Source organism: Ictidomys tridecemlineatus, chromosome 7 (assembly GCF_052094955.1).
Source record: "Ictidomys tridecemlineatus isolate mIctTri1 chromosome 7, mIctTri1.hap1, whole genome shotgun sequence".
In the NCBI taxonomy this organism is placed as follows: domain Eukaryota; kingdom Metazoa; phylum Chordata; class Mammalia; order Rodentia; family Sciuridae; genus Ictidomys; species Ictidomys tridecemlineatus.
Genome location: NC_135483.1, coordinates 66,918,709 through 66,945,957, shown reverse-complemented (window position 1 = coordinate 66,945,957; position 27,249 = coordinate 66,918,709). Strand labels below are relative to the sequence as shown.

At 39.1% G+C, this 27,249-nt stretch overlaps 1 protein-coding gene, 1 long non-coding RNA gene and 1 pseudogene across 8 annotated transcripts in view; 1 reads left to right on the top strand and 2 right to left on the bottom strand.

The window, feature by feature from the left end:
• Positions 1-529: 529 nt before the first annotated feature.
• Positions 530-3,666, bottom strand: LOC120892733 (M-phase phosphoprotein 6 pseudogene; annotated as a pseudogene).
• A 3,507-nt stretch (positions 3,667-7,173) lies between these two features.
• LOC120892982 (uncharacterized) lies at positions 7,174-25,784 on the bottom strand. Of its 3 annotated transcripts, XR_013423985.1 has the most exons (4): positions 24,869-25,784; positions 20,900-21,095; positions 15,243-15,872; positions 7,174-8,961 (listed from the first exon to the last, which is right to left on the bottom strand). It is a non-coding gene; the product is annotated as an uncharacterized LOC120892982 (long non-coding RNA). The 3 variants fall into 3 exon arrangements; XR_013423983.1 differs by lacking the exon at positions 7,174-8,961 and having other exon boundaries at positions 14,872-15,872; XR_013423984.1 differs by lacking the exon at positions 7,174-8,961 and having other exon boundaries at positions 14,872-15,872; positions 25,138-25,784.
• Positions 25,785-26,246: 462 nt separating this feature from the next.
• Pde7a (phosphodiesterase 7A) overlaps positions 26,247-27,249 on the top strand; it is a 104,181-nt gene continuing 103,178 nt past the window's right edge. For all 5 annotated transcript variants that reach the window (XR_002483689.3, XR_002483688.3, XM_078017093.1 and 2 more), the window contains exon 1: positions 26,247-26,384. Coding sequence is in view for 3 of the 5 variants with exons in the window: in XM_078017093.1 (XP_077873219.1) it covers positions 26,247-26,384 (138 nt within the window). In the remaining 2 variants the exon portion in view is untranslated. The remainder of the gene's footprint in view (positions 26,385-27,249) is intronic.

Sequence of the window (27,249 nt, the reverse complement as noted above, 5' to 3'; positions counted from 1 at the left end):
AGATGAGCAGTTTTACACCTGCCTTTCCATAAAGCCCAGAGCAATGGGGCCAACTGAACATGAACTGGAAACTTTAACATTGTGAGCCCAAATAAATCTTTTCTCTTTATAAGTTGATCATCTTGGGTATTTTGTTATACTAACAGAAAGCAGGCTAACAAAAAATATGGTACTAAGAAGTTGGGCTGTTGATTATAGCTATACCTAAGACAATGTGGAAGAATTAGTTTATTAGAGATGTTTGGAAACATTTAGAGGAGCAGGCTGGAGAAAGTCTAGACTTGTGTTAATAGACCTTAAAAGGGTAATCCTGGCAAGGGCTCAGAAGATCAGAATACTGACAGGAGGGCTGGCGATGTGGCTCAAGCGGTAGCGCGCTCGCCTGGCATGCGTGCGGCCCGGGTTCGATCCTCAGCACCACATACCAACAAAGATGTTGTGTCCGCCGAGAACTAAAAAATAAATATTAAAAATTCTCTCTCTCTCTCTCTCCCCCTCTCTCACTCTCTCTTTAAAAAAAAAAAATACTGACAGGAGGGCTGTATTGGGAATTAGATTCGAGGCTGCTCATGTTAACAGTCTGGCAAAGAAGCTGTCTGCTTTTTGTCCATTTCCTGAGACTTTGTATGAGATTGAGTTTAAAGGTGATGGACAAGTTCACTTGGTGGAGGAAATTTCCAAGTAGCAAAACATTCATGCAGTGGCACAGGTTTCCTTGGATGCTTTTAGCTGAATAATCAGGAGCAAAGAGGAGCAGAACAGAAAAATTTGCAGCTTGGCCAGAAACAGAATATGTATAAAGATGTGGCCAAGGAGAGTGCATTGCTAGTGCCAATAATAAAATCAAAGTGCTTTGCGTAGGGACAATAGGAAAGATGCCTTATACAGAAATACAAATTTGTTTCAAAGATTAAAGACTTTCTGGGGCAAACACATTTCAGAAGAAAACCTCTGGGTTCCCTCCTGCCCATGCAGAACTACCGAGGTAATCATTCCCCAGGATTTGTTTCCTCCTGTTCAACTGGCAAAGTATTCATGGACTGTTGCAGCCGTGGTTCAAGCAGGTCCAGGTACTGCTTACTCTGGTTGGAGGCCTTCGCATCTCCATGAGTCTGGTTTAGTGGGCATGTACAGTGTCAGACTTATGGAGTTATAGATGCTTCCACTAAGATTTCAAAGAAAAGCCTGGATGGAGGTCAGGAAGTGTATGGAAGAGCTAAAGTCTCTACAAACAGCTCTCAGTGAGGAAGCTACAGGAGTGAAGTTGAAGTTTCAGTGGGGACCCCAAGAAGGTAAGATGTTCCAGCAACATGCAACACATGCAGAGGGAAGCTGCAAGCAGCATGAAAAGCCTTCCCCAGAGAAAGGCTAGGTGGGCTGTAACCAGTAAGTCTATAGGAGTGGTTTTTCTAGTCCTTGGCAGGCTGCTTCCCCACACTGTACACCTGGATGCTAGACATGAGGACATGTTTACCTTTTAGGTTTCAGTCTTTCTGTTGGTCTATTATTATTATTATTATTATTATTATTATTTGGAATAGGAATGTTTACCATTGTATCTCAGAAGTATGAACTCATTCAATTTGATAGTTACAGGACCTCTTGGTTGAATTTGCCTTGAATCTTTTTTTTTTGCCCATGTGCAAATAGATGTTTATTACAGAACATTTTTTTAATTAAATGACTTAAAAAAAAAACATAATACCATAAAGTGATAATGACCTGGTAGCATGCAAATACTACAGGCTGGAGAGGTATGTTTGCTTTTAATGAAGGTACATATAATAAATTCCTATGACATTTGACTCTAAAATGAATCTATGAATTGGCCTGACATGATTATATAATTAATAATTTAAAGTAAAATATAAACTTAAATGCAATTTAAAAAACTGGTATTATGCTGCAGGAGTCAATTCGAGGTCAGTGACTGGAGAGTTATATTAAAAAAAATAAATTGAGGTAAAATCTTTAGGAAGAAACCCTGTGCCTAGGTACGTCTGAAGATCCAGGCTTGACTTCTGCTCTTGATGAATCTGATTCGGGAAAGGACGTATAACGCCCGTCACACATCTGTTTCAAACCCAGCCTGTCTCTAAAGTTACACATCTCTTTAGAAATAAACATCAAGTATTAACAGCTAAAAGATGCCATTGGGATAAGCTCCAAAGTCTGCTGTTTTCACAGAGACATATTTTAAGGCATCATTTTTCATCTTGGAACTTTAAGAACATCTTCTTTGCTTTAACTGGTTTTCTGTCTCCGTTTTCATCTTCTTGGTAACTGGCAGGATCTCTCTTCTTGGCCAACTGTTTTCCAGTCGTCCCCACCAAGGTCTCCCATCTTCTAGCCATTGCCTCATCTGACACATCAAGCTCTGGCACTTCATATTCATCTTCTTTTGTTTTTAGCATTCATTTGAAACATCAGTTTCTCAACTTTGGGATTAAATCCTCTGAATGACATTCTTACATAGAGAAGATCTTCACATAACAAGAAACTCTGCTCTCTTTCTCTTTATGCTCTGGCAAATCCAAGTACCAGGGCTCTTCACTGATGACCTTCTTTTCTTCCTCTCCTAGTTGTTTCTTGGTTTCTGAGTTCAATCCCCTTTGTATGAACTTCCTGAGCAGCAGGTTCTTGGACAACTTGGTCTTGTGTTCAGCCGCTATGCTGGCCTTGCCTGCCACGAGCCTCATCTACCAGCCCCTTACCTTGAGTCTTCGAGGAAACTTCAGACTTAGACTTTTGAGCAACACTAGAAGAGTTAAGACTTTGGGGGGGTTTGGTGATGGAATGAATGCATTTTACATCTTGCAAATGAATAAGACCTTTGGGAGTCAGGAGTGGAATGCATTAGTTTGGACTTGAATGTCCCTCATAGGCCCATGTGTTTAAAGACCTGGTCCCCATCACAGTGCTAATGGGAGCTGGTGAAAGCTTTGATAAGTGGAGCTTCTTTACTGGTAACATGCCCTTGAAGAAGACGGTATGATTCTACTCTGTCTTCTTACCTGTTTTTGCTTCTTGTCCCATGAGGTGAGTGAAGAATTTTGTTCTGTCATGAGCTCCTACTGTCATGTGCTGCCCTGCCACAGACCCAGTGCAATGGGGCCAAACAATCACGTACTGGGACCCTCAAAACTGTGAGCCACCAGGTGCAGTGGCATATGCCTATAATTCCAGTGGATTGGGAGGCTGAGCCAGGAGGATTGGAAGTTCAAAGCTAGCCTTAACAATTTAGCAAGGCCCTAAGCAGCTCAGTGAGAACTTGTCTCTAAATAAAATATAAAAAGGGGCTGGGTCCTGCAATCTGTACATGTGGGAAAAATAAGAATTCATACCCCATTTGAATCAAATGTATGATATATAATATGTCAATATCATTGTAATGTTTTGAGCAACTAATAAAAAAAAGGGGGGGGGTGCTGGGGATGTTGCTCAGTGGTTAAGTGCCCCTAGGTTCAATCCCTGGTACCAAAAACAAAACAAAACTTGTGAACCCAAACAATATTTTTCTCTTTATAAGTTGATTATCTCAGGTATTCTGTCATAGTAACAGAAAATTGCCTAATATGTAAAACACTAGGGCTTCTTTGTTTCAAAAAAGCATCATTCTCTTAGTTGATAAATAGTTATCAAACATCTATAGATAACATCAGAAATTTTAAAATCTGAGCAATTTAAAGTGTCATGGAGTATTTTATGCTAGAAACATTAAAATAAGATAGCAAAATACTTTTTAAGGACTTCAGTGGGTACAAAAATGAGTCAGACATAAATTCTGACTTCATGAAATTTAGAGTTTTCCAGAAGAGCCAAGTCATGGCTACTGAAGAGTAGCACATTTTTGTTGCTTATTTTAGCTGTTCAATATATGAATCCTCTGGTAAATACCAGAATTCTGCTGTTATGTGAGTCTTTCAGGGAGGCAGAGTCTTGCCACCTGCTATGAAAGTCGAGGAGTCAGAACTCTACCATTTTGACTGTGGGCACATAATCTAGGATGAGACAAATGTTTGTGTCCACCAAGACTATGAATCTTGAACAAGTGATGAAAGATAAAGAATTGGGAGAAGAGATTGCATTGGTTTCTAGACCCAATGTAAGCATAGGGATATGGCATTATTAAAAGTGGTATCATCTTTGGTCTATGCTTCTGTACAGTTGACAGATTACCCCGCCCAACTTTTAGCCTTCCATCATTCTGTGAGTCTCCATCACGTATATGTGTATTTGAAGAAATATACTATCATTTATAAGTCCCTTTAGAGGAATACAGCTCGCCTTCACAAAACAGAGATCATCTTCATGTAAGGAGCTCAGGGAAGCCTTCACTGAGATGTAGCATTTATACTGGGTCACATGACATAGGGTTTGCATCTGGGGAGCCTTGAGGATGGGTGGAAAGGAGTGCGTGTTCAATTTAGAAGAAATGGCATGAGCAATGACAAGGAGACAAAAGGGCAAGGCATTCGTGAGACTAGGAAGTCTAGGATGCTAGATTTAAGGCTTTGAGAATATAAGTAACTTCAAAGATGAGTTAGGGAAATTGTTCCAAAGCTAGAGCCTTCTGCCTTCCTCACTCCACTTCTGCTCCCTTGTTTTCTTGAAGGATTGGTGTTTTTTTAATCGGTAAATTTTATTCATGCATGTGTGAACATTTTGTTCTTATTTCTTTGGGAAATTTCATCACTGCTACATTTATTACAGGTCTGAACAGTGTTTGGGATTCCACTTAAACATGATGAAGTGAGGGAGGGTCATCTGAGGATTCTTTGGCAGATGCAAATCTCCACAGATTATGAAAAGTATTTCTTCCAGTTATCTCTTTATGTGATTGAAATTTGCCTAAAGTAAAAGCAAATTGTTTCTTGTAGCTTATTCCAGAGAGTTTTTAAAAGATATTGACTGTTTTGTGTTTTTACAAAATAAGACTCTGCTTAGACAGATTTCTTTTCACTTAAATCTTTTATTAATATTTTTGTTTGTTTTATGGCTTCTCTGTTCCTTTGTCACCTGCACCCTCATGTGCATACCATGGTTCTGCTTGTGCTGATGACTTGCAATCTGTCTGGTTTATCTTAATTGCCAGCAGGTACAAAGCAATTATAACATTTTACCTGCTGGGATTGCTTGAAATTGCTTGAACCAAGGAAATAGGTACAAGAGCTGAGTTGTCAAGGCCAACAAAATGTGTAGGCAGTATTGATAACATTTATGTCACCTACCATGGGCCCAATCCAAATTAAAGAACCAACATATAGAAAGGCCAAGGAAAATCATAAGTGTACAAACTTCAACTCGGTAAACAACTTCATCTTTCTTGGTCAACTTAGAATATTTGAAATGCAAAGAGAAAGTAAGTGTTACCGACTTTCTGAAAAGCTTTTCCCAAGGATTTCTGGGGAAATAGTAGAGGAAAAATTCATAACTTTGATAAGATAAATCACAACTTCTGGTACCTGTAGAGAAGGGAAGCTATTGTCATGTTTGAAAATGCAGCCACCATAGCATTAAGGGGCTGTAGCTTCCACAAGTGTGGTGACTATTCTCCATAAGGGTTTTGAAAGGGTGAACTCTCAGATCATATACATTGTCTCTATCCTTCCTACATCTCCTGGTTGGGGTTGGGAAGACATTGTTGTGTTTAAAAAAATGTCCAATATAAAATTTAACATTCCAACCCCTTAAGAGTATGTAACTCAGTGTCATTAAGTACAATCACATTGGTGTGCAACCATCACCACTATATTCAGATTTTTTCATCATGCCAAGCTGAAACTTTATTCTCATTAAATGCTAACTTCCCATTTCTCCCCACTATGTTTTGAATGTACTTTGTCCCTGCCAAAACTTAGGTCAAAATTTAAATGATTAAGTAATGGTATTGAGAGCTAGTAGGACCTATAAGAGGTTATTAGATTTTTAAGAGGGATTAATGCTTTTACTTAGAAATGAGTTTTTGCTCTCATAGGACTGGACTAGCTAACTTGAGAGCAGGTTTTCATAAAGCAAGTTCCTCTCATCTCTTGTTTTGTCTCTCACACCTGCATACCTCCTCTTTATACATGCTTGCTTCTCCTTTCCCATCTCTGCCATGTTTTGACACAGCATCATATCTCCACCAAAAACTGAGCAGTTGCTGGTGCCTTGCTCCTGGACCAGAGCTCTGAGCTAAATAAACATATTTTCTTTGTAAAATTTCTAGCCTTAGGTATTATGAAAAATGTACTAAACATACTCTTTTTCCTCAGCCCCTGATAACCTCTATTCTCCTTTCTGATTCTAAGGATTTGACTATTCTATATATCTCATATAAGTGGAATCATACTATATTTGTCCTTTGGTTTCTGGCTTATTATACTTACATAATGTCATAGTTCTTAGATGATATAAAACTTCTTTCCTTTTTGAGGTTGAATAATATTCTACTGTATGTACAGGCTACATTTCATTATGCATTCATTTGCTGATGGATATTTGGTAGTTTCTACCTTCTGATTATTGTGCATAATGCTAATATGAACATTGGTATACAAATATCTGTTTGAATTTCTGCTTTCAGATCTTTGGGGAGTATAACCAGAGTGGAATTACTGGGTTATATATGTTTGAGAAACTGCCAATTGAAACTGTCTTTCATACCAAGTGAACCATTTCACATTTTCACCAGCAGTGTTCAAGGCTTCTGATATCTCTATGTCCTTACCAACATCTATTATTTCCTGTTGTGTATGTGGATTGATAGATAGATAGATAAAGATATATGCAATACTCATCCAATGGGTATGAAGTGATAGCTCATTGTGGTTTTGGTTTGCATTGTCCTAATGGAAAATGCCATTTGACATCTTTTCATGCCTATTGATCATGAGAATATCTTCTTTGGAGAAATGTCTAGTCAGGTCTTTTGCCTGTTTTTGAACTATCTATCCTGGGAAAATTTTTTAAAATTTTGACCTTGGACATTTTTTAATCATTCCATTTTCTAAAGTCAATGGTCACTACTATTAGTCATATTTACTTATTTCCAAGTGAAAAAATTTCACTTTAAACTTAATTGAACTTTGAATACTGATATCTTCTACTCAAATAATTGTGAACTTTACTAATTCTTGGACAAAGCAGATATTCCTAAAAACTATAAGTAGAAGAGTTGTTTTAGTTGCATTTAAAAGATCAATTGGATATATATCACTTATTTGCTTTATCTTGTAAAATTTTTATATTGAGTTGTTTATAAAATATGATATTTTTTGAGAGTAATTTCATATTTATCTCTCTTGGGTTTTTTTTAGTTATACATAACAGTAGAATCCATTTGATATAATTATACAGGCATGAAATATATCTTATTCTAGTTAGGACCCCATTCTTGTGTATGTACACAATGGTGAGATTCACTGTGATGTATTCATATATGTACACAGGAAAATTATGTAAGATTCATTCCACTATCTTTCCTTTGTTTATCTCCCCTCCTTTCCCTTCATTCCCCTTTGTCTAATCTACTGAATTTTTATTCCCCCTCTGCCCCTTTATTGTGGGTTAGCTTCCACATATCAGCAAAAACATTCTACCTTTGGTTTTTTGGGATTGGCTTATTTCACTTAGCATCGAAGTCTCAACTTTAGAGTTATTTTAAGTTTTTAGTTTTGAACTGAGAATAAGTTCAGATAGGTATTAACTGGTTCATTCAGAAATTTCTATGGTTTTCTAACCTAAAGAAGTTCAGGGGATGCAGACGAACCCCATGATTGTTATGATTTTAACTTGAAAAGTGGATGACATTTGTAAGCATAGACCATAAGATAAGCAGCTTCCGTGCCCACACACTCCCACCATGATGTGCTTGCTGCTTTCCCACTAGCTTTTGGGCCAACCAGCCATGGTTGAAAGCTCCAAGACAACACTAGTTTGTTATGTTATTATGTTATACATTTATTTATTTCCACTTTCCTCCATTAGAATTGTAACTTCATTAGGGCACTAGGGACCTTTCTCTGTCTTATTTTTATCCCTGGTGACTAGTAAAGTGTCTAACAGAAGAGTTACTAAGCATATAATTGGTGAATAAACAAATGAATGGAAAATCTTGAAACTGAAAAAGAAATTTAAAGACTTCCTCCCCTCGCTTGGTATTATAATTTTAAGTAAAACTCTGTATATTAGGTTTTTAGGACTTGTGTAACAAAGGACCACAAAATGAGTGCCTAAAACAATGGAAATTTATTCTCCTACAGTTCTAGAGGTCAGAAGTAAAAAATAAAGGTGTAAACAGGGTTGGTGCCTTGCTCTGACAGAGAATCTGTTCAATCTCTCACTCTTGGCTTCTCATTATGGCTAACCATACTTGGTGTTACTTGGCTTGAAGATGCATCAGTACAATTTCTGCTTCCATTTTCACATGGTGTTCTCCCTCTCATTGCCACCACATCTCTATCTGCTTGTAAAGACATCTGTCATAATGTATGGGGGCCCATACTAGCTCAGTATGACCATATCTCAGTTTAACTAAATTTATGCACAATCACTCTATTTCCAAATAAGGTCTCATTTTGAGGTACTCAGGGTTAGGATTCAACATATATATTTTTGGGAATGGAAGGTAGACAGACCCAATTGGATCCATAACACTCTATAACCAACTGCCTTTAGAACTTCATATTTCATTATTTTAAATATGTCAAGCATATATTTGGCCCTAAGACAGGGCACTGGAATCAAGCTTGTAAGAAATGAAAATAACACAAATGCTTTATTTAAATATGTTACTATTTTGCATAAAATTGATACTTAACATGTTCAGAGATATTTGTTAGTGAGGAAAAAAATTAGTAATAGGTTTTCAGGTGCATTGTAAAACATTTGTAGTTCTAAATAAGACTCATTCTATTCAACATTTTACATTGTTATTCACAGGCAATGAAGGAAAGAGCCTCTTGGTCTTTATTGTTCCTGTTCAGAGATAGCAGGAGAGAAGAGTGTTTTCAAAAACAGAAAGTAAACATCAGATAGGCAATCATTTCAATATTTATAACCAGAAACTAAAACTTGTGATTCCACATTTGCCAGTCCTCCCACATCCCTTAATTGGACAGATGGGTTTTATACTGTGCCCTAAAATATACTGAACTTGACCAGTCTTTATTGTAGTGTTACTTTTTTTAATATTTATTTTTTAGTTATAAGTGGACACAATATCTTTATTTTATTTTTATGTGGTGCTGAGGATCGAACCCAGTGCCTCACGCTTGGTAGGTGAGCACTTTATCTCTGAGCCACAACCTCAGCCCAAATGTTACTTTTTAACCTCAAGTATAGAAATGAATATAGAAGAGTTGACCCTCCTTAAAATATCTTCTGCTTTGATACAGAATTGAGTAACACAATTGCCTTAGTTTCGGAGGGCTGCTGGGACAAACGACTATAAACTGAGTAGCTTGAAACAATGGTAATTTTATTATCTTACAGTTCTGGAGACTAGAAGTTCAAAACTGAAGTGTCAGCATAGCCAAGCTCCCTTTGAATGCTCTAAAAAAAGAATCTATTTCATGCCCTTCTCCAAGTTTCTGGCAGTCCTTGGTGTTCCTTGGCTTGTAAATGTAACATTTAAAGTCTCTGTCTTTATATGGTCTTTGTCCATCCATATGTGTACCTCTAAATCTCCCTCCTCTTGTAAGGATGCCAGTCATGGGATGTAGGGCCCACTGTGATCCTGTGTAACCTTATATTGGTTATATATGCAAAAATCCTGGTTCTACATAAGGTCACAGGTACTAAGAGTTAGACTTCAACCTATCTTTGGAGAGACTCATTGCAACACACTATGATTGTTTTCATTCTTTGAATGAAAGTAACGAAACATACATGCAGCTTTTAAAATTCAATAGTTCGGTGTTGCAATAAAGCCAGTAGCTTCCTGTCCCATTATAATACTCTACCATTTTTTTGCTTTGCTAAGGCAAGAATGTCCACTGCTTTTAGTTGTTTCTTAAATGTATTTAGCTCTCCACATTATTAGATCTCAATTTTTTGATATTATCTGTTAATAGTCTACTGTGGAAGATGAAAATGTAGCTAATAACACCCAAATAAATCCACTTTTCATTCTTATTCCTCTTTAAAAGGAAGTTAAGCTGTAACACTATTTTTGTTAAATCAATATCCCATGATTATTTTATTATGAAAATGTGACTTTTATAGAATGATCATATAACGTATGATGATTGCATTTCTTTTCTAACTTTTTTTTCTCAGTGTCAGTAATCAAATTTTTTGGCTTAATTTTCTATGTAGGCATAATAAATTTATTCCCAAACTCTGCCAGACCTCCTCTGCCAGAGCTTCTTTCACTGTTTGGCCACCTCAAGTCATCTCTTAGTTTCATTTCCTCTCAAAGCCATCATCCTGCTCATATGTGGCTTTGCTGTTATCCAGGTCTTCTCTGTAGTTGTGAATCAGGGACTGTCATTCTGGGTACTCCCTTTTCATTTGTCCTGCCTGGAAGTTTCTGTTTGCTTGATTCTAATATTTCCCTTTCTAGATTCCCTCATCTTTCTACAGTACAACTTCTAATAACTTTCTGAGAAAAGATACAGTGGGAGCCAAATACTTGAGTTCTTCAATGTCTGAAAAGTATCTTTCTTCTGCTCTCTCACTTGATAGTTTGGCCAGGTTTACAGATTCCTAAATGGGCAGCCAGAGTCCTTCAGACTTTCCAAAGCTTCATCTCATTGTCCTCTAGCTCCTAGTTTGCTGTTGAGATGGTCTTTGCCATTCTGATCTTCAATCCTCTGTGTGTGACCTGTTTGTATTTCTACTGTCTGGAAGATTTTTTTTGTCCTTTTATTTTGAAGCTTTACAATGATCACCTTGATGTACATCTCTTCTCTGTCCATTATTCTAGGCACAAACTTGACTGTCTCCATCTACAAAATGTGTGCTCTACAGTCCTGCTAAATTTTCTTGAATTATTTCCTTCCCATGATTTTCCCAATTTTCTCTTTCTGAAACCATTCTTATTTGAATATAGAACCCCTTGGATTGGGGTTCTAATTATAATGTCTCTTTATCACATTATTTGTATCTTTAATTTTCATTTCACTTTTGGGAAGATAATTTTATTTGCTAATCAATTTATTAAATGTTTAATTTTTATTATTAAAAATTTTAAAGAACAATTTTGCTTTTTAAAAAATACCATCCCATTTTTATATCTCACAACTTTTCATCTAAGACACTGTTTTTTTTTTTTGTTTGTTTGAAGGGAGTTCTCTATATTATTTCTTTTCTCTGTTCATTTCTTTTTCCCCCCATTTTTTTGGTTCATATTTGTAACATTAGGATTCATTTTGACATAAATGCATGTAATATAATTTGCTCTAGTTCATTTCACAATACTTCCCATCGCCCTCCTCCTTTTCCCATTCCTCTGCCCTGTACTGGTCTTTCTGCTATTTATATACAGTTTTTTTTTTTTAATTAGTGTCTTGTGGATGTACATGATGGTGAGATTCACTGTGGTATATTCATTTATGTACGTAGGAAAGTCAGGTTGGATTCATTCCACTTGTTTTTCCTTATCCTGTCCTTCCTTTCTCCCCCTCAATACCTTTCCTTGATTGCACCAATCTTTCTTCTATTTTGATGGAAACCCCCCCAATTCCTTTTCTCTTTTTTCTTTATTTTAGACTAGTATCCACATAACAGAGAAAACATTTGACCTTTGACTTTCTGGGTCTGGCTTATTTCACTTAGCATGACAGTCTATAGTTCCATCCATTTACTGAAAAATGACATAATTTCATGCTTCTTTATGTATGTATGTGTGTGCATGTGTGTATATATGTATGTATGTGTGTGTATGTGTGTATATATATATATATATCATATTTTCTTTATCCATTCATCTGTTGAAGGACACCTAGGTTGCTTCCAAAGCTTGGCTATTGTGAATTGTGCTGTTATAAACACTGATGTGGCTATATATCTATAGTATGTTGATTTTAGATCTTTTGGATATATATTGAGGAGTGGGATAGCTGGGTCATATGGTGGTTCCATTCCTAGTTTTTTGAGGAATCTCCACACTGCTTTCTAGAGTGGTTGTACAAGTGTATCTTTTTCTCCACAAACTTGACAACACTTATTATTATTTGTATTCTTAAAAATTGGCAGATTGGAATGAGATGAAATCTCAATGTGCTTTTGATTTTTGTTTTACTAATTGATGGAGATATTGAATATTTTTCATATATTTGTTAGTAGTTTGTATTTCTTCTTTTGAGATGTGTCTATTTAGTTCCTTTGCCCACTTACTAATTGGATTTTTTTTGTATTTGTTTCTTTATTTTTCTGGATATTATAGCCTTATTCTGAGGAGCAGATGGCAATGATTTTTTTCTCATTCTGTAGACTCTCACTTCATACTCCTTGTTTCCTTTGCTGTGCAGAAGATTTTTAATTTGATACCAACCCACTTATTGATTTTTGGTTTAATTTCTTGAATGTTAGGATCCTGTTAAAGAAGTTGGTTCCTGTGTTAACATGTTGAAGTGTTGGGCCTACATTTTCTTCTAACAGTTGCAGAGTTTCTGGTCTAATTCCCAGATCTTTCATCCACTTTCAGTTGATTTTTGTGCAGGCTGAGAGTTCGGGGACCAGTTTCATTCTTCTACATATGAATATCCCAGTTTTCCCGGTACCATTTTTCAAAAAGGCTATCTTTTCTCCAATGCATATTTTTGGCATCTTTGTCTAGTATCAGTGTTTTAGTCAGCTTTCCACTGCTGTGAACAAAATACCTGACGAATGATTTTAGAGGAGAAAAAGTTTTTTTGGAGGCTCATGGTTTCAGAGGTCTCAGTCCCTAGACAACTGGACCCACATCTTGAGGCTCAAGGTGAGACAGGACATCATAGCAGAACAGCGTGGTACAGGAAAGAAACTGGGACATGCTGCCAGAAGTGTGTGTGGGGGGGAGAGTTCTGCTCTACAAATATAAAATATATTTGGCACAAACCCCAATGACCTACCTCCTCCAGCTACACCTGTCTACAATTACCACTCAGTCAATTCTATCAGGGGATTAATCCACTTTCATAACCCAACCATTTTAACCCTAAACCTCCTTGCATACACATGAAAGTTTGGGGGACACCTAACATCTAAACTGTAACAATTAGATTACTGTATTTTCATGGGTTTGTGTTTCTGTGTCTTCTGCTCTATTCCATTAGTCTTAATATCTGTTTTGGTGCCAGTATCATGTTGATTTTGTTACTCTAATTATATAGTATAATTTAATGTCTGCTATCATGATGCTTCCAACCTAGCAATTTTTGATCTCTCTGTTCATTTCTATCATCTCTTATATTATAAAGTTGTTTTTTCAAATTCTGGTAGTGCTTATTGTTCTTTCATATGTCATATATGTTATTTATAACTCCCTGTGTCTGGGTAGGGTTTACTTAGAATTATGTGTGGCCCCACTCATTTGGATGGAAGACTACCAACTGATAGCACCTATAAAATTTCTGTCTTGGAAAGGTCCACTTTTCTGAAAGAAACTTCCAATCTCTTGCCTGAATCATATAAACTTGGCTGTCAGCAAGAATGCTGACTCTCACTTATGACACCTCTTTTCATAGGATGCTCTAACTTCACCCTCAGTTATGCCTGGAGAACCCAATCTTCAGTTCATATGAAGAAGAGCAAGTTACCTGTCTACACAGAGTTAGGAAGGAGATTTGAGTGTGGTAATAACTTCAACTGATACTTCTACTTTTTAAGATCACTTGTATCCTTACTTTCCCAGACTGGTGGAGCCTATATTTCTGAGATTTTTCTGGGTCTCTGGCTAAATGTAGCCTTCTCTACTTTTAAGCTTAAATTTTAGCTTCTGTTTTGTTAACACACATATGATTTGTTCATTCACCTTCAGTTTGCAAAAGATGAATTTTTTATTAGGAATTTCCCAAATAAGAAAGGAATTTTCCTTCCTTTCTCTTTGTTCTTCAGGGTTTGTTTTATTTTCATCTTTCAATGTCAGTTAGTAGAGTTTGGACAGGAAATAGAGATGAGTACATGTATATGTATATGACCTGCTATTTTGGGATAGAAGTCCTTGGATTATTCATTAACATATCTCCATGGAGGTGCTTGTTGATTAGCATTGAGCTACTAAACACTTTCGGAAAACCAACTCTCAGGATAAATTTCCCTTCAGTTGTCTTTTTAATTTCAGTAAATGTTCATTACTCACAATTTACATTTAGAAAATAACTTTGTTATTTGTTTTTGTTATTTAAAAGATAAACATATCATTATAAAATGATATGTTTATCTTTTAAATTTTTGCAAGTAGAATTAAGACAACACAAAAAACCCCAAAAAATTACAATCCTACCACCTCAACATTTTATAGATATACTTTGGAGACTATTTTTCTGGGACATACAGAGCTTTTTTCATTTAAGATTTATCAGGTAAAGAAAATGAATTAGTGAATTAGTCATTTAAAATATTCCCACAATGAAAAGTCCTGGTCCAGATAGTTCCACTAGTAAATCCTGTCAGATGGAGCTGGGGCTGTGGCTTAGTGGTAGTGCACTTGCCTGGCATGTGTGAGGCACTGGGTTCAGTATTCAGCACCTCATATAAATAAATAAAATAAGGTTTATCAACAACTAACTAACTAAATAAATAAATAGTCCTGTCAGATGTTTATGGAAGAAATAATGTCACCTGTACACAAACTCTTTAAGCAAATACAATTATAAGAAAAACATCCCAACTCATTTTATGAAGCAAATATTTCCCTTATAATAAAGCCAGACAATATAAAAATAAAACAACTGCATCAGAGAGAGTAAAGCAGACTTTATTTTCAGTGTTCTAAAACACTAAGGGATGCCTGAAGGACTTTTTTCCCAGATTGGATCTCAAGCAGGTAGAAGTAATAGGTGTTGCTTGAGGAGGTTGCAGGGAGACTGGCCCTCAGCTAGCTGGAGTAAGAGATTTTGGGCAAGGACACACAATAGACCATCAAAGGCCTCAAGAGAAACTTACTTGGAAATAATGACACTTAAAAAGCAGTCATATCCTCAGGAAATAAAAAAAGAGTTACAAACATGCTGAGGCAAGATGCATGTCTAGGAAAGCCCTCATAAGACCTTTCTCCTTGGGCTGATTCTAAAATTTAGAACAAAGACCCTGTTAATTAGTGAAAAACATACCTGGCAATCTGCAAAGACTAGGTGAAGTGATTGTTTCCTCAAATTCCCAATTTTCAGCAGAAAACCCTATGAGGTATTGGGAGGAGGGGGGAACCCATTAAAAAAAAAAAGGAAAACAAGGTCTTTTCAAAGAATGAAAATAAAGGGGCAGAAAATATAACTGAAGAATCACAGACATCAGACTTGCTAGAAAAAGACTTCAAAACAACCATCTTAAATATGCTTAAAGAACTAAAGGGAAACATGGACAAAAACTAAAGGAAATCCGGAGAACATATAAACAAAATGAAAATTCTAGAACTGAAAATACAACAACCAAATTGAAAAATCCACAGGTTCTCAACAGATTTGAATAGACAGAAGAAAAAAATCAAGGAACTCAAATATAGGACATTTGAAATTATCAAGCCGAGGAACAAGAAGAAAAAAGAATAAAGTGAAAAGAACCTAAAGGACTTATATGGCACTAACAAGCAGACCAATAGATGCATTATAGGAGTTACGGTGCAGGAGAAAAACACAGGTACTGGGGCTCAGGCTCAGCAGTAGCGTACTTGCATGGCATGTGCGAGGCAGTGGGTTCAATTCTCAGTACCGAAAATAAATAAATAAATAAAGGTCTATCAACAACTAAATATATATATATATATATATATATAGAGAGAGAGAGAGAGAGAAAGAGAGAGAGAGAGGGAGAGGGAGAGAGAGAGAGAGAAAACAGAGATTAGTTGAACAAATAATAGCAGGGAACTCCCTAAGTTTGCAGAAATCACAACTCTACAAATTCAATATCAACCAATCCCACGCATGATAAATACAAAGAGACCTACACCATGGTATTATAATCAAATGTTGATAGAAAAAGACAAAGGATTTTGAAAGCAACAAGAGAAAAGCAATTCATCATATATATGAGTTTGTCAATGAGATCATCAGTCAATTTCTGAAAAGAAAGTTTGAAACCAGAAGGCAGTAGGATTTTGTACATAATGTGCTGACAGAAGAACAAAAACAAAAGCTATCAACCAAGAATTCTATATCTGTCAATGTCCTTCAAAAATGAGGATATTAAAACATTCCCAGAGGATGGGATATAGCTCAGTTGGTAGAGTGCTTGCTTCACATGTACAAGGCCCTGAGTTCAATCCCCAGCACCACACACACACACACACACACACACACAAAAAAAAAAAAAGTCCCAGATAAATATAAGCTTGAACAATTAATTACCACAAGGCTTGTCCTCTAAGAAACAGTAAACAGAGTTCTTTAAGTTGAAATTAAAGATTTTATATATTAACTTGACACTATATGAATATATGAAGGGTTTTGGTAAAGATAAATACATGGAAAATATAAAAAACAGCATAATTTTTGTTTGCCACTCTGCTTTTCAAGTAGTATAGGATTTTAAAGACATGTATAAAAATAATTCTAAATCTGTATTAATGGGCACACAATACCTAATTTGTGACATTGGTGGCAAAAAGTAGGCTGGGAGAGCTGTAAAAAAGAAGAGTTTTTGTATGTGATTGTAGTTAGATTGGTATCAATTTAAAATAGATGGTTAAAAGTTTAGGGTGATAGATGCAATCCTCATGGTAAACATAAAGAAAATATCTACAGAGTACATAGGAAAAGGAAATGAGAAGAGAAGTGCTCTGGAGATTATAGCTGTCCATTGTAAATATACTTAATGCCACTGACTACTACAATTAAAAATGGTTAAAATGTAAATTTTATGTTATGTATATTTTTGTCACAGTAAAAAATTAAAGGCTGAGTTGGGCTCAGAATATGCGAAGGCTATGTGGAGAATTCATACTGCCATGCAAGCTTCTCAGTCACCTGGGCTATATGACTCAGTAGATATGGTGCTGAAATGTCTAAAATAGTTTAGGGATGTTAGATTAAAACTTTGATAAGCTCCTTTCAGTGAATCTGTTCAGGCTTGGAGGATTTGGGAGCAAAGTTATGCTATCTTCGATATACAACTACCCTCCGTTGAGAATTGTTCCATCTTACTCTGGGCTCTAATAGAAACCAAATGCTTGACCACAATCTATCAAATTACCCTGCAACCTGAGATGCCCATAATATACTAGACATATTATGACCCAGAAAATCATAAGTTTGGCCATGCCTAGGAGCACTCTATCATAAAGGGAAGTGATATATATGAATTTAAGCTCTAATTGGTCTTTGAAGGCACAAGTAAACTGTGTGAACAAGTGGCCTAGATACCTACCCTCTCTAGAACTACATTGACTCCTACCTCTCAACTCAGATCTAAGGCAACAATCTTTATGACATGTTGAGAAAAATATCTGTGATTAATTGCAGATAGTTCTGCATTATATGGTGCAGAAAGTGGATAGCACTATGGTCCTTTCCTAGAGTGATCCTGAAGGTAGTAAAGGGAAATAGTATCAGTGGACTGAACTTGGAGCAGTTTTTTCTCATTTTCTGTTTGAACAGAAAGATATATGTATGAATCTATATGGACTGATAAGAAGTACCTGTTCGGATGAATGATCTGGAATTTGGAAAGAATGTAATTAGAGGGCTGAGGTTGTGGCTCAGTGGTAGAGTGCTCGCCTACCATGTGTGAGGCCCTGAGTTCAATCCTCAACACCACATAAAAATAATTAACAAAATAAAGGTATTGTATACAACTAAAAAATAAATACTAAAAAAAAAAAGAATATAATTAGAGAATTGGTGACAAGGTCTGGGGATTAACTGAATGGACACCTACTGTGAAGATATGTGTGTCTCATGTGAATATTCACTAAATAAGAACTCATTAGAGGGCAACCATTCAAATCAAGTGGGTGAAATGATCAGCCTTCTCCCCATCTATTCTTATTCTTGCCTAATGGATTCATAAAGAAAGTGGCTTTAATGGCAGGATGAAGGTTTTTACATGAGCTCAGTAGATGAATTTTCACTCAAAAAAGGTCAATCTGGCTACAGCTATCACTGAGTGCCTAACTTGCCAACAGCAGAGACCAAAAAATAAATCACTATTCCCTGGAGGCATCCATCAGTTATCAGGCACATTACATTTGGCCACTCATACCCAGCCCTAGTTTTCTCATAGACACTTCTGGAAATCAATTTCCTTCCTTGTCTAAAATGCTTCTCTGAAAACCATATGGTTATAAATCACTTTAGTCACCATCATGCTATTGTACACAGTATTTATTTAAACCCAGAAAATAGTTTTTTTTTTTTACTGTAAATAAAGCAGCAATGGGTTCATGCTCATAATAAGAATCCACTAATCTTATGCTGCCTATTACCCTGGAGTAGCTCATCTGATGTGGTGACAGAATAACTTTTTTTTGGTACTGGGGATTGAACTCAGGAGCACTTGACCTCTGAGCCACATCTCCATATTTTGTATTTTATTTAGACACAGGGTCTCACTGAGTTGTTTAGTGCCTTGCTTTTGCTGAAGCTGGCTTTGAACCCATGATCCTCCTGCCTCAGCCTCCTGAGCCACTGGGATTATAGGTGTCCGCATCTGGCTTCAGATTAACCTTTTTATTATGGTAAAATACACATCACATAAAGTTTACCATTTTAACCACGAAATATACAATTTAGTGTCATTAAGTACATTAACGATGTTGTACAACCACCACCACTATCTGGTTCCAGAACTTTCTCATCATCCCAAATGAAGCCCTATGGCTATTAAGCAGTTACCCCCATTCTCTTCCCTCAGCCAATAATTGGCCTTCTATTTCTATAGTTTGCCTGTTCTGGATATTTCATTATAAATCAAATTATATAATGTGCCTTTCTTTTTTAACCTTATGTGTGTTCAAGGAGCATTGAAATGGGGTTTGTAAGACTCAATAATCATGCCATCTGGGTTGTTGGCAACACCTTGTAAGGCTAGATAATGTTTTCCAGGTTTTGGTATATGTTCTAAATCAGTGACTATTACAGTTTAGATACAAAGCATCTCCCAAAAGTTCATGTGTGAGGCAATGCAAGAATTTTCAGAGGTGAAATGATTAGATTTTGAGAAGTGTAACCTGGCCAGTGGACTCATCCATTGATATGAATCAATCAGGTGGTAACTGTAGGCAGGTAGGGTGTGACTGGAGGAAGTAGGTCAATGTAGGTATATGCCTTTGGGGTTTATATTTCGTCCTTGGGGAGCTGAGCTTGCTTTCTGCTTCCTGTCTGTCATATTTCAAATTGCTTTCCTCTGCTCTGCCCTTCTGCCATGATGTTCTGCCTCACCTTGGGCCCAGAGCTATATAGTCTGTTAACCATGGATTGAACTTCTAAAACCTTGAGCCAGTATAAATTTTTCTTCCTCAGAGTTGTTCTTGTCAGGTCGTTTGGTCACAGTGACCCAAAAGCTAACACCTGGAGTGGGATCATTGTTGTGAATGGCATGTATGGTTCAAAACCTTTGTAGCTGATCTGTGGAAGGAGTTGTGAAATGTTTAGAGATGCATGCTGTAAAAATTTCAGAATGTTGTAAGCAGAGCTTAATGGGTGATTCTGTTGGGAGCTCAGAAAACCACAGTGCCAATAGGATTTGGTTAGTAGACTGGGCTTGAGGTTTCAGAGAAGGAGGGCCTTAAAAATTGATCTAGACTCCTCTCATGCTACTCTCTGGCAAATAAGTTGTTTATATTTTGCCCATGTCTTGAGACTTTCTGTGAGAAAGTAAATTTAAAGGTGATGAACTAATCAATCCGGTAGAGGAAATTTCAGGGCAGCATAGCATTTAGGCAGTGGCATGAATATTGCTAGTGGCCTTTAGCCAAGTTTGCAATAATAAACAAGAACAAAAAGCAGAGTATAAAGATTTGAAAAACTTGCAAGTTAGCCAGAAAAGTGTAAATAAAACTGGGGCCAAGAAAGGTGTGGTTGTTAAAGAGATTACAGCCACTAAACATATGCTAAGTAGTTGCCAAAGAGACACTAGGAAAGATGGCATCTCAGGAACTGGCAAGACCACACCCATCTCAGGCTCAACTGAGTAAAAGTAAAATTTTTTTTGAGATGAGACCATTGGAGTGCACAGCTTGTACAAGGGAACCTAGGAAGTTGTTTTGCTATGCTCAGCCACAGAGGCAGAGGCTGCTACAGTCATGGTCCTAGGAGACTTAGCTACTGTTTCAGATGGTGCTGGTTACCAGTGATAAGTCCTGTTTCCTCACATGTTGAAGTATAACATTAAGAAGTATGCTGAAGCAAGCATATAAGCATATAAAGCAGGGTTTATTTAAAAAGGGGGCCATAACTGGTATTCTGGTATCCCCAGAAGTGAGGATGTTCTGCCTTTTTATATGTCCTAGACTTCCCTTGTTCTCCTGCTCCCTTGCCTTCCTGCTTATGTGACTAGGCCCAGTAAATGCTGGGTGGGATGGCCAAAGGTGGGCAACAGGTGATCACTCCTAGGGAGGGCAAGAAGGGGGCCCAGGGTGAATTAATTAGTAACTTTTACAACTCCCTGTAGGGAGGGACAATTCCTGGGACAGGTTACTTTAGCAACAGGTTGGAGCTGGAGCAGGTTCTTGATAAGGGTTGAGGAAAGGCTCTGAAGGAATTAACATTTTAATCCCTCCATTCTCCGGATCTGACCCTTGCCTATCTACCTAATTCTGGCTTCAATGGTAACATACCTTGAGATCAACCACAGTGTACTAGTTCTGTAGGAATGCAGGATGATGGAGTTAGGGAGTCATGGATGCTTCCATTGAGATTTCAAAGACCTGGGAAGGCAGGCAAAATGTAGCAGGGCTGAAGTCCTTGTAGGTTGCTTCTGAGAGGATGACACATGAAGATGTGAGAAGGAAGGTGAAGGTGTAGTAGAGACCTCTGAAATTAAGAGATACCAGTAACATGAAATGTATGACTAGTAAAGCTGTAGGAATCAAGCAAAGATAGCCAAGAAAGAAGCAATGTGAGCTGCAACCAGCAAAAGACCACAAGGGAGGAAATACATAAGCCCTTTGGAGAGAACATCACAATGCCATGTGCCTGGACATGGAGCTACAGAATTTGTTTTCCAAGCTGCATTTCAGTCTTGTTTTGGTCCCATCCCATCTTTCTGCATCCCTATTTCTCCCTTTTGGAATGGGAATGCTTCCTCTGTGTCATTATGTATTAGACATAGGTTAACTTGCTTTTTATTTTTATTCTCACAGTTAATAGTTTGCCTTGAGTCTCAGATGAGATTTTGGACTTGGACTTTTTGGGCAATGCTGGAGCTGTTAAGACTATGGGGACTCTTCAAAATGGACTAAATGTATTTTGCATTGTGAGATAAGTATGAGCTTTTGGGAGCTAGGGATACAATGTTATGTTTGAGATATTAAGTGTCTCACAAAAACTCTTGTGAGACAATTGGAGAATGTTTAAATGACCAGATTATGAGAAGGATTAATCCACCGATATGGATTAACCAGGTGGTAACTGCAGGCAAGTAGGTTGTGACAGAAGGAAGTAGGTCAATGCCTTTGGGGTTTATATTTTGTCTCAGGGGTGCTGAGTTTGCCCTGCTTCCTGTCATGTTCTGAACTGCTTTCTTCTGCTATGCCCTTCTGCCATGATGTTCTGAGGTCAACTTAGACTCACAGTTATGGAGTCTGCCAACCATGAATTGAACCTCTGAAACTGTGAGCAAAATAAACTTTTTTCCTCTAAATTGTTCTTGTCAGGTCTTTTGGTCACAGCGACATAACAGCTCACGAAAACAGTGACAAATATACAGCCATGGTCCAGGATTCAAGGGGTAGGCTTGGGAGTGGATCCCCACTTTTACTCCTAGTGAAGCACATGCAAAATTTTTGCTTTCCATTTCTGTAATTTTCTGCTTCTCCTAAAGAACAATGCTCCCACTAGGGCATACCAGCAACAGTTCAATTAAATTAAAAGATGAGACAGTCACTTGACTATTTTGAGCTTTCTGCTATTTAGCCAACATACCAAGAAGGGATCATTGAACTACCTGAAGTGATTGATCCCTTCCAAGCAGAATGATTGCACACATCAAGCTGCTACACAATGGGAGAAGGAAGGAATACAAATGGAATGCAGGAGATTCTTTGGAGATGTTACATGGTACTTAGAATTACCAGGCTCTGTGATGTGATGTAATGGAAAACTACCATAATCCAACAGAAGTAGAAACTCTAATAGCTCAGATCCTTCAGAAATGCAGGTTTAGGTGTATTCAAAAGGCAAGGAACTACTAACAGCTGAGATATTTACTGAAGGTGAAGGGAATATTAAACAGGTAACTGAAGAGAAGGAAGATAGTTATAAAAATAGTAGCCATGACAATTTTACTAGTTGTAGATATAAGTACTGTAATATTTATGGGCATTTTCCTTCATTTTGATACATTTGTATATATTAACCAACTTTTTTTTTTTTCTGACTGGGTACATAGCTCAGTGGTAGGATGCTTGCTTAATATGTACAAGACCTTGGGTTTAATCCCTGGCCTGTTAATAGTAGATAACCTTACAACTTATTATGTATGTTTTGGAATGTCAAAGGGATATTGTGACCCACTAAGAGGAGGACTGGACATTGCTCAAAGAAGACTCTTTATCCTCTCTTAGGATAGGAGTGAGCTGATTTTGGTTGTATGAGAGAAAGCTGCATCGTAAGGGCTAAAGTAGGATTCTGATGAAGGCTTTATTTAAATATTAATTATGGATAATAATATGAGGTCAAGGTGACAAGAGAAGTTCTGAGTGGTTTTATACTATCAATTTTTGCTACATTGGAACTACGTTTCCCAGAACTCTCTTTCCTTTATAGTTCTGGTTGAAATTAGAACTGCTGGCTGACCCTATTTTTTTTTTTGGTTCCCCATAATTTTCCTGGATAATTTTTTTTTCTATGTACTGAGGTCATGTTAAATGTGTAGATTAACTTAGGGTGAATTGATTATTTTAGTAGGTTAAGTCTTTCTATTCCAAGAAGAACATTCTTTTTAAACATTCAAGTCTACTTTTATATTTTTCCCATATAGAACTTTCATTTATATAAATCTTGCATATTTTGTTAAGTTTATTCTTAGGTCCTTGTCCTTTTGTTGCTTTAGGTAATGGGATTTCTTCTATTATTTAGGTTTAAAGTTTGCTCTCTGTGATTGATAATTTCATATATTACTTTGACAAGGGTATAATGTCCAGTTTGGTTAAACACTTGTCAAGATGTTGCTTTGAAGGTATTTTGTGGGTGTGATTAACATGGATCATCTGTTGATTTTAAGCAGATTACCCTCATTAAAGAGGGTAGACCTCAACACTCAGTTGAAGCCTTAAGAGACCAAAGACTCAGGTTTCCAGAGAAGCAGAAATTCTTCCTCAAGACTCCAACATAGAAACTCTGCCCTAGTTTTCAGCTTGTTGGTTTGCCCTGAAGGTTTCAGATTCACACCAATATTATCTGTAACATCAAATATTACTTGAATTTCCAGACCTGATGGCCCACCCTATAGATTTCAGACTTGCGAAACCCCATGATCATGAGCCAATTCCTTAAAATCTCTCTCTATACACATACACACTATGGGTTTTGTTTCTTGGAAGAACTGTAACTAATACACTTCTTAATGCCTGGCTCTGAAACCCAGAGTTCACTAGGGCAATTAATTAACTTACAGTCTTAGAACCTAATTCCTCATCTGTAGAACTGGTATAAAATTACCCAACTTATGTGGCTATTGTATTAACATTGTATGTAGAATACTGTTGTGTTCTTTGTTCATACTAGGTGCAGAGTAATCTACTATGATGAAAGGAGATATACCCACTTGGTGCTCTGAGTCTTATAAAATAATTTAATCATCCTGAGTTTCAGATGCTATTAAATGTGACATAGGTTTTTTATTTGGCACATACTAATATCACACAAAAATATTATCTTCTGGGCGATTATATATACCCAGAATTCAATTATTACTTGAGGTTAGTTCTTGCTACTTACCTGTTAGGTGTAGGGCAAGTTTGTTCCCACGAACCTACTTTCAATTTAGATACTAATCACCACCACATGAGTTTGTTGTTAGACATAAATATGGTTAGGTGAAAGTGCTCAGCATAATCCCAACCATACAGATGTTTAACGTATTTTCTAGATGTTATGGGAATAATTAGAGTTTCAAAAATGGGCTGGATCAGTTGCTGTACTAAAGAGGAGCTTATTGCTTCATCATCTAGTGAAGACAAAATCCACAAGATCACAGTGGGGGTTATATTTCTTTTAACAATGAAGAGCAAAGAAGAAGAATACAAAGGAGACATAAAGTTTAAATATAAAAGAAAGAGATGCCACGGGAAGATGATAAAAGGTCTCATTGACTTTCATCCATTTATCCAATCACACGCATGTGGTACCGGATCTCATCATCAGTTGGAGAGTATCTAGTACTTTCCAATGCTTGCCACCTCGCTCATGGTCAGTCATTGCAACTAAGAAGTTAGCCACATCAACAACTTTTCCAGCAGGGAAGAGCTTGTTCAGTCTGAAGTATCATAGGATGAAAAGCATTAGAAACAGTTCCTGCTGAAAAGTTGTGACAGCTTGGGGAGAAATGTGACAATATGAACATGCAAATGACATATCCAGCTTACCAAACTGGTGAAGAGTTCTTTACCTTCTCTCGTTTTCTAAAAATATGAAAAGCTAACAAAAGCCAGTTTTGATTAGAAGGCCATGCAGTCTCCTTTTTCCCTTTGTCTTCTCAATATCATCATCTTTTTTTTTTTCATTGCATACTCTTATTTCTTTTAGTCTCGGATTTTTTCCACCCGTTCTGAGACCTCCCTCACCCCCTTCTCATTCTTGAGTTCTTGGTTTCCCCTCTCCGCCCCGCAGGCCCGGGATGGTCCCGGGGCCTCACCTGTCAAGGGAGCGCAGGAGCTTGGCCCCGCCAAGGGACTGGCAGTGACGTAGTAGGGAGGATGGGGCCCGCGAGGTCCGTGGACGTCACTGCCGCAGCGGTCCCGAACGAAGCCCAAGAACGGGAATTTTCAAGGAGAGAAAGCCGGCGGTGTCCCCGCGGTCAGGGCTGAGTGCACCACGTGCTTTGGGTTTGTGGTGTCGCTACACCGAAATGGCACCTCTCCAGCGGGCTGAGCCCACCCCACACCCTCAGCGCGCGCCAACGCAAGAGTTTAAAGCTGATGGGGATGCCCCCAAACCACAGGGGCTTATGCGCACGCGCCTTGGGTTGCGGGGAGACTGGATAAGACGGATGGGGGAGGAGGGAGATGTGCGGCGGGAGGGGGTCCAGGACCGAGCGCTGGGTGCGGCACGGGAGGAAGGCTGCTCTCGCCCTCGGCCGCTAGCCGGTCTTTCTGGGCGCTTTGACGGCGGCGCGGGGCGCTGGGCCTGCGGCGCGGCGTCGTGACGTCACGGTGGCGGCGGCCGTGGTTGGCGCAGGGTCCGCGGCTGCAAAGTGTGAATGTGAAGTCAGGCTCCGGGGGAGGGGAGGGGCAGGGCTCCGGGGGAGGGGAGGGGCAGGGCTCCGGGGGAGGGGAGGGGCAGGGCTCCGGCGGCTGCTGCGGCCCGAGCTGGTCGCTGGTCCCGAGCCCGCGCGCTCTGGGTCTGGCCGCTGGCTACAGCCGTCTTCTTTGCGCCGCTCAGCTCCATCCTTGCACCGCCTGTCCAGGACACGCACCTCTTGGCCCGAGGAGCCCTGAGGCGGCGACGTTCCCCTTCCGACTTTGCCGGTGTTGCCCCGGCTTGCACCCAGTCCCCCTAGCCCGCAGCCCCGCGCGCGCGGGTCCTGGTAACCGGTGCCGCGGTCGCCGCAGCTCCTTCCCGCCGGCCACCCGGACGGAGGGCTGGGCTGAGGGAGGCGTGAGCGCGGCTTCTCGGTCCGGGGTCGGCGCGCGCCCGCCCTGCCCCCGCCTCGGCCCGGCGCCCTGAGCCGCGGCCCCCTCGCAGCTCAGGGGCCGGCGGCCGCGGCAGGGCGGGCGCCGCGCGGAGGCAGGGCGGGCGTATTCAATGGAAGTATGTTACCAGCTGCCGGTGCTGCCCCTGGACAGGCCGGTCCCCCAGCACGTCCTCAGCCGCCGAGGAGCCATCAGCTTCAGCTCCAGCTCCGCGCTCTTCGGCTGTCCCAATCCCCGGCAGCTCTCACAGGTAATCACCGCCGCTGCGCCGCGGGCCCACACTTGGGGGCTTCTGTCTTTTGTTTCCCTCCGCCCACCGGCTTCACCCTCTTGACACCCTTAGCCCTTGCCTGCACACTCAGCCCGAGCTTTGTTCATTGTTTGGGGATTTCTAGGCTGGCCCCTCGATTCGAGAGCCTTATCTTTCCTTCCTTGCGACTGTCCACCCTCTGTTCTCCGGCCTCCTCAAACCCGGGGGGGAACACTTTGACCCTCCGCAGGCCAGTCACTCTCAGTGCCCAGAGGTTAAAGCCTCAGGAATGACTTTGTCCTCCTAACTCGACGTCTTGGTCTGGTAATGTGGCCCCCTTTTCTTAGCTGCGGCCCCCACCCCAAGTACACCTGTTCACCTCTGACACACCTGTCCCCCCGTAACACTCCCCCCGCCCCGCGCACACACACCTGTGCCGGGTTCTACTCTCTCCCGCCGCAGCTCAGGCGCGCCCCGCGGTGCTCTGATAGTCCTGCAGTTCTCTCTGAACAATAGGCCTAGGTACCCCCGTTGTTGCCTTCTTCTCCCCTGCTCCTTCGTTTCTGCAAATGGGCCTTAAAAGTGTCAACAGGGGAAGCAAGTCTGCAAAGTTGATAGCCACTAATCAGTTTTGTTTTTAATTTGGTAAAAAGATTTTAGGAGAGAAGCCATTGATGAGCACTCACAGGAAGATTTTGTTTGAATGGTCCAATACCAGTTGCTCCTGAGAATTTGTGTTTTTTCTTTGGTAATGCTCTTGGCCCAACTCCTTAGTCCTGGCTAATTTTGATTGCCAAATTTAAAGTAGGCAGGCAAAAAGAATTTTTTTTTTATTTGCATGTGAACTGAATGCCCTCACTGCCTG